At 43.3% G+C, this 19,583-nt stretch overlaps 1 protein-coding gene across 1 annotated transcript in view; it reads right to left on the bottom strand.

Moving 5' to 3' along the window:
- Positions 1–483: 483 nt before the first annotated feature.
- The window catches only part of Rerg (RAS like estrogen regulated growth inhibitor), a 105,538-nt gene continuing 86,438 nt past the window's right edge, over positions 484–19,583 (bottom strand). The window contains exons 3-5 of the mRNA XM_028781024.1: positions 13,237–13,293; positions 4,324–4,397; positions 484–2,199 (exon numbers count right to left, since the gene is read on the bottom strand). Coding sequence (XP_028636857.1) covers positions 1,792–2,199; positions 4,324–4,397; positions 13,237–13,293 — 539 coding nt within the window. The 3' untranslated portion in view covers positions 484–1,791. The remainder of the gene's footprint in view (positions 2,200–4,323; positions 4,398–13,236; positions 13,294–19,583) is intronic.

Raw genomic sequence — 19,583 nt, 5'->3', positions numbered from 1 at the left:
ACATAAGACTGTATGTTCAGCATATGTAAGCATCTTTACAGTGAATGGATCAACTAGGGAATAAAGAAGGCAAGTTCTTTCTTAATCACTTCATCTTGCACCTTCACCCCTGCAATCCAGGCTAAGAGCTGCCTAGCAAGTTAATCGTGTGGACAGCAAAATTCAACTCTGACTTTCTCAGTTAATGTTCTGGCTCTGCCTTCTAACCCACCATACCTAACCCAAGTCTAGACTTGGTGACATCACTTCCTTTCCCATCTGGCTTAACAGTTTTACTTCTACACGGTGATCACAGCACTACTGTCTTAGACTAATTGTAACAATTAGCCGAGAAAAGGAATAAAGGGTCTGAGTAGTCTACTATTATTAGCAGGAGATGATTTCTTTTCAAATCGAGTTCATTAGCTTTTCCTTCTGAAATCTAATTGCTTCCCAAACCTTCCCTGAACTCACAAACTATTCGCAAAAGAATTCCGGCAGAACTTGAAAATTATATTTTTTTTTATTATAATCACATAAAACGAAGTCAGTTACACCAGATTGTTCAAATACGTTGGTGAATTAAAACCATCAATGCTTACAAATTTTATACATACTTATATGTGTACATATAAATACATACATTGTAAAAGATATATATTTTATTCTAAAATAAAGTGCCCAGATCTCAGTATATGGGGCAGGAAACGAAGAGAAGGATCAGAAACTCTTGGCAGTTACATAATCCTTTTGCCAGCCAAGCATCTACTTTATACACACTCGCTCAGGCATAGTGAAGTTTACTCACCCATTATTTTCCTGAATTCTCCCATGGGAATTAATCTTACTCAAAGTTGAAAAGGTTACGAAGGCATGTGGCCAACTTACTGAATCAGAGGCTGGCTCTCTCTGACTACATGGGATTCTGCCTTGGTTTCCAAAGAGGAATAGCTAAGCGTCATAATTTTCTTATTTAGAGGGTCACCTTCCCGCTAAGGTGCTAATAGAGTAATATACAAACCAGGTGTCTCTAATTGCAAATCCCCTAACATGCAGTGAAGTCAAGCTTTGGTACAAAGATTCCTGGTGGGTTTGTTATTTATTTATTTATCACCTAGGCTTGGGGGAGCAAACCCACAGCAGGGTATGAATTGTAGATCTCATCTCTTTCGTTATTAAGAAAATAATAGAATAGTGTGTGTGAGGACTGGGGCAGAATATTGAGCGAACCGACTCGCACTGAAATGGGCAATTGCATCACAAAACCAAAGTCAGTGATAACATTTCAAACCAAAAGTAAAGTGTTAAAGAAAAACAGCATAATTTAAGTAAGATAATAATAACAACTAAAAAATCCTCACTTCAAATGGGATCTGGAATTCTGTTCCTCATTCTAATCGCTCAGCTACCCTCCTCAAGTTCTCAGCAGACATCACAAAACCTTACGGTGACCTTTGTAGTCTTCCACAAGATACAGAATCTTAAAACGCCTTTGAAAAGGCTTCAGCTTATTTAAGCAGGGCAGAGATGTCTACAATTAGCTTCCACGACCCAGCCACTTCAGAGACTTTGGTGGTTACGTCTTCAAACTACATTAGCATGGATCCTAAGCACAAGCAGGGAAGATAGAGACTGTCTGCAGCATGGGACTGCAGGAGACACTCGGGAATTTCTCAGCATAGAGTGGATTGAGACCCACGAGAAACCCTGTCGTTCCCCAAACTCAGAATATGGAGTAGAATATCTTGGCTGTGGTTAGAGGGGCAAAGCCAGGAAGGCCTTCCCGCTTTCCAGCACATCTTGGCAGGGCCTCTAACTGCTGATTTTGGTGAGCATCTTGTTAATCGCTTGCTTGACATGCGTGGTGGAGCTGCGGCGCCTCGTCTTGCCCTGCACCATCCTCCTGCGGCGCACCTCTCGACAGAGCTCATAGAATACCTCCGTGATGTTCCCTTCTCCCGTGCAGGCGGAACATTCGTAAAACGCACACGCCAATTCCGTAGCCAGCTTCTCCCCTTCCTCTGTACTCACTTGTCTGGAGTGGTCCAAGTCAGCTTTGTTTCCGACCAAGATGAGAGTTACGTTTTTGGGCTTTTTGATTTCATCTAAGATATTCTTCAGCGGCAGGACTTCTTCGAAGCTCCCTCGATCCGTGATGTCGTAGACCAGCACGAAGCCTTCTCCCCAACGCATGTGCCCTTCCCTCTGGATGGTGTCTTCCTGTGGGCAAAGAAAAAGGTCGAGAATTTCCCAGCGTTTAGTGGATCGGGACCTATGAGAAATCCTAACGTTCCTCAAACTCAGAATCAGAAGTAGAATATCTAGGCTGTGGTTAGAGGGGCCAAAGAAGAACCAGGAAGGCCTTCCGGCTTTTCAGTACATCTTGGCAGGACCAAGGGTCTCCTGCAATCAGAAGACCTGGGCCTAATCCCAAAGTGTACACTGTTACTGCCTACTAATCCCTTAACTGCATCGCTTGTATCCGTTTGTTATTAAACGTCTTGGCTGTTTTCCTGGATGAACTTATTTTCTTAATTAGTTTAGAAGGTAAGTACAGCTAACATTCGTCTCAATAGCCTTGTTCAGTTTATAAACCATTGATAACCCTATAGGAATAGAAAAAAATTAATAAACTATATAAAATCTACCTTTAAAGCTCGAGGACTAGGATCCCCCATCCCAACGTTCTAACCTGTGTTATACATCAATTAGTGGTGATAAAACTTCTCCTGTACTGACTGTCAGAGGGGTGGCTGCTCCTCCATGAGAGGAGAACGCAGTTTGAAGGTGTTGCTGGCTGGGTCTGGAGGGACATGCACCTGAGATCCTAGCACTTGGGAGGCAGAAATAAGAAGATGTCCTGTTTAAGGCTAGCCTGGGCTATATCGTGAGATGATGAGACACTTTGTGTGAGAAAAGAGTGTGAGAGGTAGAGGATAAGAAGAAAGAGAAGAGGAAGAAGAAAAGAAGGAAGGAGGAAAGGAAAGAAGAGGAGGAGGGGGAAGAAGAAAAGGAGGAAGAAGAGGAAGAGGAGATGAGAGGGAAGGAGAGAGAATAAAGTGTTGTTTCCTTAGGTTCAACTGTCTTCTAGAGACATGCTCAGTACCGTATGAAGGCCCATGCGTAAGGAGGGAGAGATGGCAAAGAAAGGGTTATAATTACTTCCAGGAGCATTTCTTTGATTAAACACTTTAATTCAAGTCCCTTTGAAGGCCACAGGCCATTGTTATAGTACCACAGAAATGCCTGGCCCATCTAACCATCACCCCCATGGTCATTTCTAGATTTGGGAACTAAGACTTAACTGTTTTTGTAAGATACGATCTGACTCATGTCAAAGGAAATTTGCAGGCATGCATTGCAGAGGATGTCTCTCTCCACATAATGTGGCATGCAGCACACAGACCAGCCTCTGTGTGGTGGTCACAGAGAACTGGAATGCAGGCCAAGGCTCTCTCAGAGACTTGCCTTGCACACGAGGCTATTAATGATTCTTTTCAATAGAGGTGTTTATTTAAATTCATCTGAGCATTTCAAAAACATGTTTTGTTATAAAAACCTTTGAAGGCATTGGCACCCCAGTTCCCCAAACACAAAAAGAGAGCCTACCCTAGATGATCTGTGACTACTTATTTCCAGTAACTTCTTAAAGCACAGGGTCGCTTACACAAGGATCAAATTACATATTCATTATAAAGTGGCTAGATAATGGGATATGTGAGTTTTTAATCGTGTAAAAGTCATGTTTAGAAAAATATGTTCGTGAGGTTATTTTAGACATTATACATATTATACATATTTTACATATCTCTTTTTTATTTGATGCAGTAAACTGTAGGAGGAGCTAAGGTGGGAGGAGTTAGGAGAGGAAGAGGAAAAGGAAGAGGAGGAGTTAGAGAGGCAGAGATGTAGGAGCCATGGAGAGCCACGCAGGTATGGGGAGCAGTCACAGGTAACAACTTTTATTTAGATTAGCTAATCGGGAAACAACACTCTTTGTATGGGCATATTGTTATTGAGCATTACCAAACATATAAAGCCTTTGGTTAATCTTTAAACATTAGAGTCTCATTTTTTCTACCGGGCCCGCATGGATGGCAATGCCCAACCTTGCAGAGACAGTGTGGAAGATTGGCAGAGCCATCTCCCACACTAACGTCTCGTGGGTGACAGGCCTGGTGTTTCTGGCTGGCCATTTTTAGCTGCGGTGCGTACATGGCCTCTGGCCACAAAACATGGCGGCTAAGCTAGGCAGAGCTGCTGCAGCTTAGATAGTTGGCTTGACCAGAGGCCGATTTTAATTAATTATTTCAACAGTAAAGACTTGGATGAATTCCGACTCACCTGACCAGCTGTGTCCAGGATCTCCATAGAAACAACTTCATCATCTATGGTTGCCTGGTGTCGGTAGGTTGATTCTAAGAGAATGAGAAAGGCACATGTGAGATTTAATTTGATCCTTGAAGTGAGAAATTAGGCACAGGAGGAGAATTCCTGCCTTCGTAGCAATGCTGGAGAGTGGGGCCACGGTGGGGTAGGGAGCTGTCCAGGGAAGAGAGAATGAAGGACAGATGGACAAAGGAAGAGCATCACATTCTACAGAGCTTTCTGAGCACCAGACCTTGAGCTGGCCGTCTGCTTGATCCTCTCTCTATTCTTTCCTCGAGCTGCAGCTTGTTCTGTGAGGCCAGCCCCCAGCACTCTTTTCCACTTAAATTAGACAAGGTTTCTACATTATAAGACGAAAGAGGCATTTTCCATACAAAATACATTTCTGCCTTGATATTTCTAAAAGTAATTTTTTAACATAAAAACCTTTTGTGTCTCTTCCTAACTTCAACCGTGCAAAGACCCTTGGCATCAGAGGAGGATGGGCAGGATGGAGAGGCTGGTACTTAGACAGATGTCATGTCAGACAGATGGAAAAAGCTGGTGAACTTCCAGATGGATTGCTTCTTCTCAACATGGCCAGCTTCTTTCTCTCCCTCCTGACCTTAGGCAGAAGTCTAGGAGCTTACAACAAAGGCTCTTCCTCTCTCACCAGTGGGGCAATGATGGGTCTGACAGGACAAGTCGGATCAGGACACGCTTATGTAACAGCTGTGGGGAGATCAGCATCCTATCCTTGTTCAAACTAACCAACCCTAAATGATGGGAGGAAACCCCGCCTCTGCATTGTAGGTGATCATTCTCTATGTCTGCTGCATTCCGGATGTTTCCTCACCTCTAATTAAAAGCCATTCTTCACTGGCCGATTTCCTACTGCTACCTGTTACAATCAAGCTTTTCCTGAGTTTTAGTTCTTTAAACTTACAAAACAAAAACAACAACAACAGCTCCCAAATCTGACCAAGACCCAAAGACTGTAATAGGCTGAGCACATGGTGTAAAACTACTGGGGACTTTGAGACGGTAAGAGGCAGGTGGCTGAGCTTGTGTTTGGTGGGTGGTGAAGAATGGTAACCCAAAACAGAAAGGCTCCCGGCAGATGCATGGGATGGGATAATGCAGATCCCTCCTTCACGGGGGCTAAGGAGAGCTGAATTGAACAGCTTCAGGCATTTCAGGAAAGGCTAGTTCAGTCAGCCTACCAAGCAGAGACAGCAGGTTTTTGACCAGAGTGGCTTGGTAGCAGGCTGGCCATGGGAACCAGGGCAAGATGGCTGCTTGGGGCTGGCCATGGGGTGGGCTAGACCGCCAAGGCCAGCGATTAGCCAGATTTAGCGTGATTCGTTTCTTAAAACTACATGCTACACACCTGTATTAGAAGCAATCCAGCATTGCAATTCTAGATGATTCTCCTGTGTCCTTCCAGGGTGAAGTGGAGACAAACATCAAAGGTGAGATTAACTAACAAACATTTCAGTAACAAAAGAGAGGGGACAACGAGAAACCATGAGCTAATACCCAATTCTATGAGTAGGAAACCAGAACAAACAAGAAATGATTCAAGGAGAGAACTGGCAGACAGCCATCGCGATGCGGGTCACGTGCCAACCCTGCTAGCAGGTAGCACAAAAGCAACAACAAGAAAACAGAAGATGAAGAAAATTGTAGGCTCAAACATTTTCCATTAAGGGGATTGGACAGACAGCAGGCCATCTAACACAGTTACTAACTGGGTATTTCTGAGTACCAATCACCCAAGCATCTAACCAAACAAGACTGGAGTTGTCTTTCTTGGGGACCAGACTAGAAACCAGCACTTATATTGTTTGTTCTTCAGCATCCTCCCTATCTTCTGGACTGACTGACCAACCATCCTAACAAATGATCAATCTGCCTATCTTCCTTCCTTCCTTTCTTCCTTCCTTCCTTCCTTCCTTCCTTCCTTCCTTCCTTCCTTCCTTCCTTCCTTCCTTCCTTCTTTTTTTCCTTCCTTCCTTAGAGTACTTTGCAGTCTTTGGAGACTACTGTCCTACTTTCTTGCTGTGAACAATTGTCTATCTAAGGTACAAAAGCCAAAAAGGAAGCTTGCAATGGCCATCCAGGTGGCATTAGTACCGCGAACATTCACCACAGGAACCTGTACAGCTCACACCTCTTCTGAAAAGTTGTCATTTTAAAGCAAGACTATATTCACCATGCGTGGATAAATGTTTTCTGCATCTTGTCCCTCTGCTGGAACTCAGCCATACATGAGGATTCTCATCTGAAGAATATTCAGTACCACACTTTCCTCTATGCTAAGCGACAGGGTATGGCTTTCTGGGACCGGATGCTCTGAAATGCCATTTACAGAAGCTACTGCTTCCAAATGTGTTCTCAATAATTCCCTTGCTTCTTCTTGAGTCTTTGGGCCTGAGAAGAAGCCCAGCAGGCAGCACACATACTAGGCATCCACGCCCTTCTGTGTTCTTCCCCCTAGGCTGTTCTGTGCCTTTTGTATTGACTTCCCCTTTAAAAATGACTGGCATCCACCCTGCAGCCTGGAAAACAGAAGCCCCGGCTCTCATCCATCTCTTTGCACTAAAATTTGTCCCAGAGGAAAGGATATTGTTCTCTGTGCTCCCGTGACAAATGGGCTGTGGGTCTCAGCTGCAAAAGCCTCCATGGTGGGTGTGTGGTGGGGGCGCAAAACAGAATGAAACTTGCATGAAGTTCTGTGAATCTTTGGCTGTTTGTTAATGAAATGAAAAAGATCAAATGCCGGAAATGAGGAAATGTCTGCTACAGACACAGCAGCGGGTGCTGGACTGATTTTCTCCAAAATGAATACTGTTCTCACACTGCTCTCAGCATATTTCGTTCATGTGTCTTTCTGTCATTTATGAACTCATTCTCTCTACATGCAAGGTAATGGAAATATTCCCTCAAGAGCCAGTGACCTTGTGTGAGCTGATTCTAACAAAACACATACATTCTACTTTTTATTTTAAAATTCAAAGCAAAGTTGGGTGTGGTGAGGCCAGCCTGGTCAACATAATGAGTACCAGGACAGCTGGGGATATTCAGAGACGTTGTCTCAGAAGAAAAAAAATCAAAAAGATTCACATGTGTTTGGACTGTTTACATATTCTCTACTTTCTCTATTCTAACAGGAGTGGTAGCCTCAGTCCTTTCTTTGAAGCACTGTGAGTATGTTTGATTAGATCTATGGCCAGATGCACTCAAAAAGGTCTATTCTAAAAACAAACATGAGTTTCATAATTGAATTAGGCATATTAAAATTATCTTTTAGATCCCTGTGGATGAAGGAAAATGACTTAAAACATGCATTCCTAGAGAGGAGGTGGCCCAGTGGTTGAGAATGTATATTGTTCTTCCAGAGGACCCCAGTTTGACATTGAACCCTTACTTCCAGCAGCTGACAACCTCCTCTCCAGGTCAACCAGATGCCTCCAGCCTCAGACACCTGAACCCATGAGCACATTCCACTCTGCCTAACCCATAACTACTAGTAATGAAAACAGACCTTTGAAAAGCACGCATTCCATGACATTTCTGTAAACAGCCATGCGTTTTGTACACGCTGGCAAGGTTGAACACTCAGAGCTGTTTATATATGGTTAATCCTTGGACCGAGTTAGCTTCTTTGCACATTTCAACACATCAGTACGGTCACGTGGCCAGTGCTATCACAGCAGCAGTTAGCCGCATGGCTTTATGTCCGAGTGGGATTCGCTCTGAGTTGAGCTCTGTTGCTGGCCTGGCTGCAGACCCGTTATGTCGTCTTAGATGGAGCGTCACTTCTCTGACCCTGTTCATCGCATGACTACCTCCCATTTTCCTGCCATGTTGTTACTAAGTAGCTCTAAGGTGTGGCTGAGCACTTCTGCTTCAGCACCCAGTTGAGAGACCCTGTCTCTCTGCTTGAGCCTTTTCAAGCAGAAGAAACTCCAAGGTAGGCAAGATGAATCAAGCACAGAGTCAGGAAGCCCGTGGGTTTGTTATGTCTTCTGACTTGTTCCCTGACTCCTAGCTCAGCTTTACTGTGTATAAGGACATTAACTTGTCATTCAGACACAATGTGCAACAACATCTTTGTCCCAGGAGAGGAGTACTTGACACAAAGAAGCGCTCTTTCCTCTCTCCAGGCCTCCAATGTGTACACATCAGCAGGGTCACACAGAGTCACACCCCCGATTGTGTGTTGGAAGCCTTACTCTGTATTCTTGTGTCTGAAAACATTCCTGGAGGGTAACATGACTCGAGAAGGCAGGGATTCAACTCTTGATTGGGACTAGACATCTACAGATTCTGTTTAGTCCACAGCCAGAATCAACCTCCAGCCATCACAGTTGCTACTTCCTGATTAAATGGGCCACATCCCAAATCTGATGAGCTTCAGGGGTAATTTTCCATGTTACTAACAAACCAGGGCTGAACTCTGGCAAAGAATCTACTGGTGAGATGAGAAAGGTTTCAGGAAAATGAAAATCATTCCATATAAACGACTGTGGTACTTTGAGACTTCATCTTTCAGAACACTTGAATTTTAAAAAAAAATCCCTCTTTGTGAAATGGATACAGTTCCCCTCGCTTACCCTCTCCCCTTGCTTATACCTTTAATTAAAATCATCATGATAGATCCTTTCATAAACTAGTTCAACATAACACAACAGCAACAAAAACAGATAAGGAAAACACAGGGCTGGAAATTAAGAAGCCTGCACTCACTGGCCACTGTAACAGTATGCTGGTTAGATTTGGTATACTAAATGCAAACCCAGCTGTCCCTGGAAAGAAATCGTAGTTTAGGTACTGTTTCCATCAGATTGGCTCATGGACATGTCCATGAGGCGTTTTCTGGACTGCCAATTGATATAGGAGGACCCAGCCCACTGGATGGTGTTGTCTCTAGGTGGTCTGAGCTGTATTAAAAAGACAGCTGAGCAAGCCATGATGAAGGTTTCTGTTTCAAGTTTCATCTTGATGTCCTGCCATGGCTTCCCTCAGGATGGACTGTAATTGGGACACGTAAGCTAAATAAACTGTTTCCTCACCAAGTTGCTTTTGGTTACGGTGTTTAATGCAGCAATAGAAAAACCAAACTAAGGCAAAGAAAAAAGTGTTTTCTTTATAGGATTGCTTCAGAGCAATAACTATTCCGTTCTGTCGATATGCGGGATGGTGTTCGTAATTTCCAGCTTCTCATGAAACGAGTACAAAAGTCCAAAATCAGGAGACCCACTTCCTCAAGTTCTGAGGAAGGTACAGAAGTCAGAATTCAAGAAGGCAAGCTCCCTATCACCTTCCTCCTCCTCCATCACAAACACACCACTCTGCTTTGCAATGTAGCCATCTTTGTTGTTTGAAACTCGTAAAGTAACCACGAGTTACATGAAGATCCAGTCTTTTCCTATGGAAGTAGGAAGTTAAGCCCAAGAACTGCTAATTTCTCTTGAATCCTATGAATTGAGGTTTCCTAAGTGCTGGAAAATTAACAGGTTTTCAGTGTTCATGCCCACACAGATCCAGTCTCCAGTGTGCGAGCTAATGATAGCGTCATCTGCCAATGAGTCACACATCTGTTTCTCCTGAAGGTGGAGGAAGGCTCTGGTTGCTTAGCAGCCAGGTCCTCTCTGATAGGTACAGCTCAAGGTCACTCTGTGCAGTACCCTGCTTCCTAGGCAAGGATGCTTGCATTTCAGATAGCCATTCAGACTCATTCCTATTTATAGCTGTTTCTCTTCCATATGAATGAGATGAAAGGAAAAGAGCTCACCAAAGACTAATTGAAAATAGTAACATCAGTTACTAGAACACATCCAGAGAGAGTTAAAGATGTCACGACTTTTTTTTTGTAAGCTTCATCTTTTGTTGTTATATGTAGATAGGACAGAGGATAAGTAGTTTTTAACCAGATTCCTATGAATCATGGAAAGTATCAGATCATCACTATAAAACATATGCAAATGAGAAAAATACGAGAGGGAGCATTTACATAGTCGGGGAAGACAATAGATAATTGCTCCTTTGTAAAGCAAGGTTCATCTTTGCATCCAGATAAATGACCTCAAACCCAGAGTACTGCTATACCTGTAAGTATGCTGAGAGAAATCTGATGAACAAAATATTTAAAAGTATCTTTTCTCAAGAAATAATTCTCTTCTCCTTAGTCCTTACGTAATATCAGAGAATATACTGGGAAGAAAGTTATCGATCAAAATGAGTCATCTATCAAAAGGTACTCTTTGCATTTTCCTACTGACAGAGTTATTCTATACTGCATGCCTATAAAATAATTTTAGAAATTTGAAATTAAATTTAATCCTTCCTTTTATACTTAAGCCAGGGAAATATGGTATTCCAAATGTGGGATTCTTTTAGTTTCTTTTCCTGTTTTGTGTTAGAAAGGTATATATTTAAATAAGCAAAATCAGAAAACATCACCTTGAATTCTCATCTCATTCAATAGCTAGTGTTCATATCTTGGCATATAACTTTTTACTTTTTCCCCTGAATCTTCCCAGAGGTATCTGGTGTTATTTCTATCCAGATACACATCTGGAAAATTACAATTATGTATTTACTAACAAAGTCACTTGTAATAGTCTTTTTAAAAGCACAGGCAGAAGAAGAGGGTCTGCTAAAGTGGAGATATATCAGACTCCTGAATATAATAAAGATTTGAGCCTTCAAAAATAATTTATGATTTCAGCCAGTTCCAATCAGTCATGCCACACTATCACAGACTCTGAAATCGACCTAGAGAAATGCACCACAGAGAGCAGCCAACACGCTGTTGTCAGAGAGCGGAGGTGGAAGATGCCCGTTCCCATCCATCACGATACGGTGTGGAGACTGGAGGAGCACACTGCTCTCCACAGTGACTGAGTTATGGAAGCATGCTTGGTGTCCAGCAATGGAAGTGCAGATGAGGGAACTGGGTACACACAGGAACCTCATCACTCATCCACCAGAGCAGAGATACCACATTTGCAGGAAAATGGATGCAATGGCAGATGACTGTAATCAGCAAAAATTAAAGCCCCTTCAGAGACAGATCTCATACGGTTTTTTCCTCTTTTGTGGTTCACTCGTTTTATATAGATAATTGAAATCATGTAAGTGTATACGGCACCAGAGTAGAGGCAGAGCTGTCCAGAGGAGTGGAGGGAATTAACAAGAGTCAGAGGTGATTAAAATAAAACACTGGGCAGAGGGAGAGTCTGGGGGAGTCTGTTCAATGGACTGTATATACCTCTGTGAACTGTTCCCAGGCAGCGACCGCCACAGACATAGCACACACGATGAAAATAAAGAGAAATAAGTAATTACATAAACAAAGGAGGATGTCATTGGATATTTAAACTGCATCTAACTAAAAATTACTCGGTATCTGAAGATGGCTTCAGAAGTCCCATGAGAATGTCGGAGCAGTGTAACGAATGACAGGAAATCTGATGGATGATTCACAAACAAGTACTTAGTCGTCGCCGCCTCCCCCTCACTGAAATAAGGAAGTAAGTTGCAGATAGACTCTAAAGGGGAGCACTAAAGGAAGCAGTCGACAGGGCCCTCTCTCCCTTCCTCACTCCCCGTCAGCTCCTGTCAGAGATTCACTGTGGTCGATTATTCTCCGACTCTTTTCTAGACTGTAAGGTCAAAAAAGCAGAGTCTTGATGTGGGGAGACGGCTCAGTGGGTCAAGTGTAGACCTGGGACTGTATTCCTAGAACTCACATAAAAACCCAGGCATAAAAGCACAATGCTGAGGGACGGGGGTTGGGGATGATGGAGGGGGGGGACCAGATGTAGGATCCTGGGGACTGTCCAGCCACTCTAGCAGAAATGGTAAACTTCAGGTTTCAGTGAGAAGTTCTGTCTTCAAAAATAGGTTGGAAATAGAAAAAGACACCCAACCTTTGACCCCTATGTGTATAAGTAAGACCACACTCCTTACCCCCGGATCAGAGTCGGATAACTGCTTCATCTTTAGCACCTGAAGCACGGGGAAAATGCAGGGAAGGAAGTTCTTAAACAGAGGCCGAATGAATGGTGGAAATACTCAAAGTGCAAGAGGCAAGCTTCCTTTTCAGCAGAATGTGCAATCCCCTCCATGATACATTTGCAGGAAATTGGCTACGTGAAACTCAGTAGTGTGTACAGTGAATGTGCACTAAGAAGTATACAATCAAAACAGTGGGGCTGCCAAGATGGCTCAGTGGGCAAAAGGGGCTTTCTGCCAAGCCCGAGGAACTGAGTTTGATCCCTGAGACTGCAATGGTGAAGGAGAGAACTAACTCCGGTCAGTGGTCCTCTGACCTACACACACACACACAATCAAAAAATTGAAAAATATTAGAACACAAGGGCCTAAGAGTAGTTTTTCCCCACATTTATCCATAAACACTATTTCTGCCTACTTTATCCATAAACACCACTTGGTCTAATCTTTGGAAACTAAAGGAGCATGGCAAGATTTCTGTTTACATTTGCCCTGCATTCGTGCACAGATGTTTGATCTTACAGTGATTTTCTCTTCAGCATACCTTTTCGTCCCACCCCAAATGCTGCCTGTGTTAGCCTTTCTCCCAGAAGGATGAAGCTGCGTATTGAATGGGAGAGACAGCATCCTATTGACCCATCTGCATCTTCTCTGGGATGAATGTAACTTCTTCATTTTTGCACTGAGTCCTGCAGGGCTCGAGGCACAGGATGCAGCACACTGATGGCCTCTAGGAGGGCTTTATGCTTTACCACATATACATTATGCTTCCAAGACAGCCGAAAGGGGCTTATCCAGGGTCCTCTTTTGAGGGTCATGAGCATATTGTGAGAGGGGGAGGCAAGGATACAATGCGTTACCTACCGAGGGTTGGATCGTATTCCCAGATGAACCGTTTGGTCAGAAATCTCACTACAATCGCTGCGGAAGAAAAAGAACAACATGTCAAAGGTGAACTCTGGCTGGAGTTCTTGTCATCCGACATACACATTCACCATACACAGTCAGTATTTCCTTGACTACAAGCCCAGTTCACCTGTGATTATTTTGATATACTTCTGGTTCACGTGGTGGCCTCAAACTTGGGTGGTATTTAAATAAACTTAGATTTATTCTTCTCATCACAGGGTTAGAGCTCAATCAGTACATTGTGAAATTACTCACGCAGAAATCCCAACAAAGCTTTTCATTCAGAGCCACATCACAGGTCTCTTAAGAGTTTGAGTATTAGTAGGGATTGATAAAGGTATGTTAAAAGAAAAGAGACCACCACTGCGGGGATGAAAAGATACAAGCTAACAATGTTACAGAAATGTAGCTATCCAGAACCGAGAGGTAGGAATTCTAAAAGCTCACCAGAAAGTGAAGGTGGGGTCTGGAGAGATGGCTCTGATTAAATGCACTTGCTGCATTAGGTTTGAGGTCCTGAGTTCTGATCCCGGCACCCATGTAAAAAGAGGTGCTGTGGTCATGCATGTCTGTATCCCAAGGTATGCTGGCATGAGAGGGAGACCCAAGACAGGAGGAACATCAGGGTTTGCTGGCTACTGTTCCAGGTTTGCTCAGTATGACAGCCTGTCTCAAAGAGATACCTATAATCTCTCTCCATTGATCCGCACTTATTGTAAGTCCTAGGCAATCTGGATCATCTTTAGCTGGAAATATGGGGTTAAAAAAAGAGAAATGGTTGTCATCCATGATGGCCCCGGCTTGTAATCCCAGCACGGGGAGGCTGAGGCAGGAGGAGAGTGTGTTTGAGGGTATCTTGGGATACATAAACTTCCAGGCTAACCTGAGCCAAATAAATAATCCCTGTCTTAAAATAAAAACAAAACATGCTTAAACAAGTGGCCCCTACTGTCCTGAAAGTTGATGAGGCCACGTCAAATGGTGCTCTCACCAGCTCTGCTGCTGTTCCCAAGAGTGGTTGTCACACTGGAGAACCTTTTTTATGGAGACTGTCCCAGACACTAAAAATAGACAAAGAATATTGGCTCCTTGCCCTGAAAATAAAAAAACACATTCATACTATTTGTCAAATAATTGCAGGAAACTCAGGGACTCTCGGAAGACCCTTGATGGGCTCTCTGAGACTTCACTCAGAAGTGGTGTTTTATTAATTTAAAATATCAATGATATCTTTATTTTTACAGAAACACCTTGAACAAGTTGCTCACAGACACTCCTTGATGACACAAAGCTAACTAGTTGAAGGCTATGTTTGATAAGTCTGTTGACACTTTTAGGATCAGCAGAGATGCATGCCTCTCTCCTAGTTCATCCTGTGGGCTGTCATGGCGCACACTGCAACGTGGACTTTGTCAGACAGACCACAGCCATAAGTGGCTTCACTGCGGGTGACTAAAGAGAGAAAATAGCAATATTCTTTCTTAATTTCAGAGTGTGAGACTTAACTTGAGCCAGTGTATGCTGAGAGCTTGCAGTAACATGGCCACCAACCCTGCCATGTTCCTACAGGGAGTGTGTGCTTGTGGTTTCAGCTGACCCCTTCGTCACTGTGAATTCTCTTGAGAATAAGGCTTTTATTTTTAAGTTGATTTTTTTGTATGTATGAAATAATTAGGTACCTTTCCCTTTAAAAAAAAAAAAACAATCCATGTTAGCCCTGCATGGTGGTGCATGTCTTTAATCTCAGCACTTGGGTGACAGAGGCAGGTGGATCTCTGTGAGTTCTGAGACAGCCAGGGGCACATAGTGAGACCCTATGAGTCCTGGAGCTGGCCAGGGTGCTTAAAAGACACCATCTTTAGATAGAATGTGTATTTTAACTCTAAAAGCCAATCTATAACAAGTACTATCTGTAAGGAATGACTTATTCAAATGAGCCGCTTACAACGTCTAACTGGTGTTTCTAAATTCCAAGACCATTTAAAATTTAATCATTTTACAAAAAATATTTCTGAACTATATTAGACACTCCAGTGCCTTTCAAAAAAAAAATCAAATATACTGAACATAATTGCATCCTTTGAAGCTGCCTGGGTCTGGCAACACGTTTTGAAGCTACAAGGAAGATTTGTAAAAGACATTCAGAATGCTGGTACTTTTTACTATTTGAAAGTTTTGAATATGCATACACACATTTGACATAACGTGACTTTGTCCTTCAGCTGTGGTCACTGGGACCCTCCCTCATGGCTTCTCCATGTGGTCACTTTGCTTGTAGCAAAGACCTGTCATCCTCTTGACAAACTTGCCACTCTTTTATAGGATACAGGAGGAATTTGGGTGTGTCAACTACAAAGTCACTTCCAGTGTCCATACAAACATACCTGAGGCTGGCAGGACAGCTCAGTCGATAAGATAGCTTATGGCCCAAGTCTCATGACCAGAGTGATTCTAACCCTTGGATCCCATGGTAGAAGGAAAGAAACATCTTTGAAAGCCATCCTCTGATGTCCATAATCGCACCATGGCATACACGTGTCCTCACACATACACACTTATCAGACAACGACAACAATAATTAAGGACAGCTTTTGTCTACCTCTGAGACATCGTGTTTGCTAGTAACGTTAGTAAACCGTTCCTGCTGACTCCTGGGATACTGGCTGGATTCTCGCTCTCAACTATACAGAATAACCTCCTTCAGGTAGGCAGCACGCCCTTGCTGAACCCACGTGATCAACTTAAACAGTGCCAATATCCTTCCACACAGCTGCACACGTGTGACTATTTCTAACAACAGAAGCATGCATTTGAACAAACCTAATCTATGAAAATACATGTAAAGCACACAGAAACAGCGACATTAGCTATGCAATCTTTAGAGATGTGCTTTCAAGATTTTCTTTTTCTTATAAGTTACTTTTGGGGGGAAGAGAAACTGATGTATTTTTAGATTTATAATATTCTGATAATAATTGTATTTGATTAGCATAAAGAATGAAAACAATAATACACCTGTGCCGTATTGTCTGGTAAATGTTTTATTATCCTTTAAACTGTATCCAAGTTTCAGTGATGCCTCAGTAACACTGCATTTCAAGGGGACCAGTATATATATATTTTACAAATTTTATTACAGAATATGATTTTTATATATTATATAGACGACCCCATCTCGGCTCCCACTCTGCAGGTTTCATTTCCTGCTTTATCAGTTAACATTGTTACTTTCTCCTTGTTGGGAGGCCTCTGTTCAATGCAGCCTATCACATAGAACATCTTTGTCCTAAATTCTCCATTTCTTGAGCTAATCCTTATTTAGGGTAGACTCTATGCTGGCATCTCCTCTGTCTGGAAATGCCCCGGTCACAATTCAAACTGCCACCCCTGACCTCATGACCTTATCCTCTAGGGAGAAACTGGATAAATTTAAATGACAACCGAAGTGTCTATTTAGTATTTAGAAGACGCGTGCACGCTAGGGAGGATCTGCCCTTGATGTGTGAGGGATGTATTGTGGGAGACATTTAAAACAGCGGCATTCAATCTGGCTTTTCTTAATCATCTGCCATGTTCCCGACTAGCCTAGGCCTGCAGCCAGGAGCAGCTGTGGCCTACTACAGCCACTGCTCAACTTGGGCCTTCTGCTCAGGCGATCAGAGACACCAGCCCTACCACCCACGAGATGCCAGCATGGGAGATGGCTCTGCCAATCTACCACACTGTCTCCACAATGCTTGGCTGAGCCCAGACCATCCCGCCATCCAGGTGGGCTCGGTACAAATGAGACTCTAATGATCCAAAGGCTGTATATATTTGGTAATGCTCAATAACAAGATGCCCACACAATCAGAAGTGTTACCCAATACCCAACCTAGATATACCATCTACCTTTGACTGTTAGAGACACATGCACATCCGCTTCCATGTTCCCTCTCTCTCTCTCTCTCTATTCCCTCTCCCCTGGCTCCTCCTCCTTCTCCTCTGCCTCTCCTTACTCCTCCTACCTTAGCTCCTCCTACAGGGATGTTACCTAAGGAGTGGCAAAGGTAATTCTCTTTTTAAAAAGATGTTTGTATGTGTTTGTGCACATATGTGTGCCACATGCGTACAGCTACTCAAAAGATCAGAAGACAGCACTGGATTCTTGGAACTGGAGTGACAGGCAGCTGTGAGCCACCTGATATGGGTGCTGGGAATCAAACCCGGATCCTGTGCAAGAGCGGCAGATGCTCTTAACCAATGAGTCCATCTCTTTATGCCTGTGAATCCTTTCTGATAAGCAATATCTAAAGTGTATGAGAGGCAATGTTGAGGGGATAATGTTCTGGGCAGAAAGAAGAGCAAAGGCAAAGCCCCGAGACAGGAAAGTGTGCGTGGCCAGCGTGATCCAGGAGCATGAACCAGGCCAGTGCGGCTGGGGTAAAAGGAGTAATGGTGAGCACAGTTGGAAATGAGTCAGTTTCCTCCTATTGTCCCATCATGCACTGCTGTTCATGAGAGAGCGACAGTTGCTTAGCTACCACAAGCGTCCACTAATACTAAGAGGAACAGAACAACTGGGGTCTTCTACAGCTATTCTTATTACTGCTGCTGTTGTTGTTGTTATGTTACTTGGACATTTCTTTAGGAACGTGTATTCCGTGAGAGCGTGGGATGTGTTTTCTGCTATCTAGCAGAGCTCCTGGTAGACGAGGTGATAGTTACTAGGTAGATGAGGGACAAGACTCAGTAACGACAATCATGATGACTCATTCTTAGCAGAGAAAGAACAACCAAGTATTGAAAAGAACAGCCTGACAGAAGTCCTGATAGTGCCGTGCTGTCTTATATAAACCTTCCCTTAAACAGTGATGAGGCTATAGGATATCAGGGGCTCAAAGAGCCTGAGGGAAGCACAGAAGGTCTTTTCTATTGTCACAGCAAAATTTATAGTTTATTAAAGTGTTTATGGTTTGAGGCTACAGAGGCAGCTCAGTGGGTGAAGGTGTTTGCTGTTCAAGCTTGCTGTTCTGTGTTAGAGTCCCGGAACCCATACATAAAGTGGAAGAAGGAGAAGGAGGAGGAGGAGGAGGAGGGGGAGGAGGAGGAGGAGGAGGAGGAGGAGGAGGAGGAGAAGGAGAAAAGGAGAAAAGGAGAAAAAAGGAGAAAGAAAAGGAGAAAAGGAGAAAAAAGGAGAAAAGGAGGAGAAGGAGGAGGAGGAGAAGGAGAAAAGGAGAAGGAGAAAAGGAGGAGGAGGAGGAGAAGGAGAAGGAGAAGGAAGGAGAAAGGAGAAGGAGAAGGAGAAGGAGAAGGAGAAGGAGAAGGAGAAGGAGAAGGAGAAGGAGAGAGAAGGAGAAAGAAGAAGAAGAAGGAGGAGGAGGAGGAGGAGGAGGAGGAGGAGGAGGAGGAAGAAGATGAGGAGGAAAAGAAGAAAAGAAGAAGAAGAGAGGGGGGATCTCTACACAATTGTCCTCTGACCTCCACATGTGTACTATGACAGGTGTGCACTGATACACAAATGTGCACACACACTAACAATAAACATTGAAATACCTTTTAAATGTTTGTGGTAAGAGTTGGGGGGTGTTGTGCAGTGGTGAAGTACTTTCCTAGAATAAGCAAAGCCCCAGACAGAGTCCTCAGGATCGCCTACCCCAGGAAAGTCACTATAAAAAGCAGCCTAATTTTCTTGCTTTCTCCACCCCAACAATCTTGGGCAGAGTTGTGAGTTTGTTTGTTTATTTTTCAAAGCACACCGTGACATCAGCAACCTCTGCTTCCCACAGAAGTCTCTTACAAAGGCTTTTACAGTCTTAGGTGTTCTCTTTGACAAATCCATTTTAGAAAGAGATTAGCTGATTCAGCCAAATGCAGACTGACATTAATATTTACACGTAAAGAGTTCAACCCAACAGGGACACAGACAGAACCTCCTGATGCCTCCTCTTAGGTGACTGTTAAGTAAGCTCCTGGAGTGACCTGATGGGCAATGTCTGTGCTGTAGTGACACAGATAGGATGCTGGCAAGCTCCTATGGAGTAGTAATTACTCATCCCTGCAGGGCTCCAGGTCCACAGTCAAGGTTATGGAACAAACTGACTCTAATCAGTAACATGGGACAATAAGCATTTATTACAGAGCAGCAGGGAAAACTTAACCAAAGAATCCACACGTAAGTGTCGGAAATAAAATATGCACACAAGTGTTGAAAATACCTAGGCCAACGTTTTAAATATTTTCACATGTATTTATTTATTTATTCATTCATTCTCGTGTGTGTGTGTGTGTGTGTGTGTGTGTGTGACACCAGGTCCAAGTTT

The sequence above is a fragment of the Grammomys surdaster genome, unplaced genomic scaffold, assembly GCF_004785775.1.
Source record: "Grammomys surdaster isolate TR1022 unplaced genomic scaffold, NIH_TR_1.0 373, whole genome shotgun sequence".
In the NCBI taxonomy this organism is placed as follows: Eukaryota; Metazoa; Chordata; class Mammalia; order Rodentia; family Muridae; genus Grammomys; species Grammomys surdaster.
The sequence above is the reverse complement of the archived record's forward strand: the minus strand, read 5'-3'. Positions and strand labels throughout refer to the sequence as shown.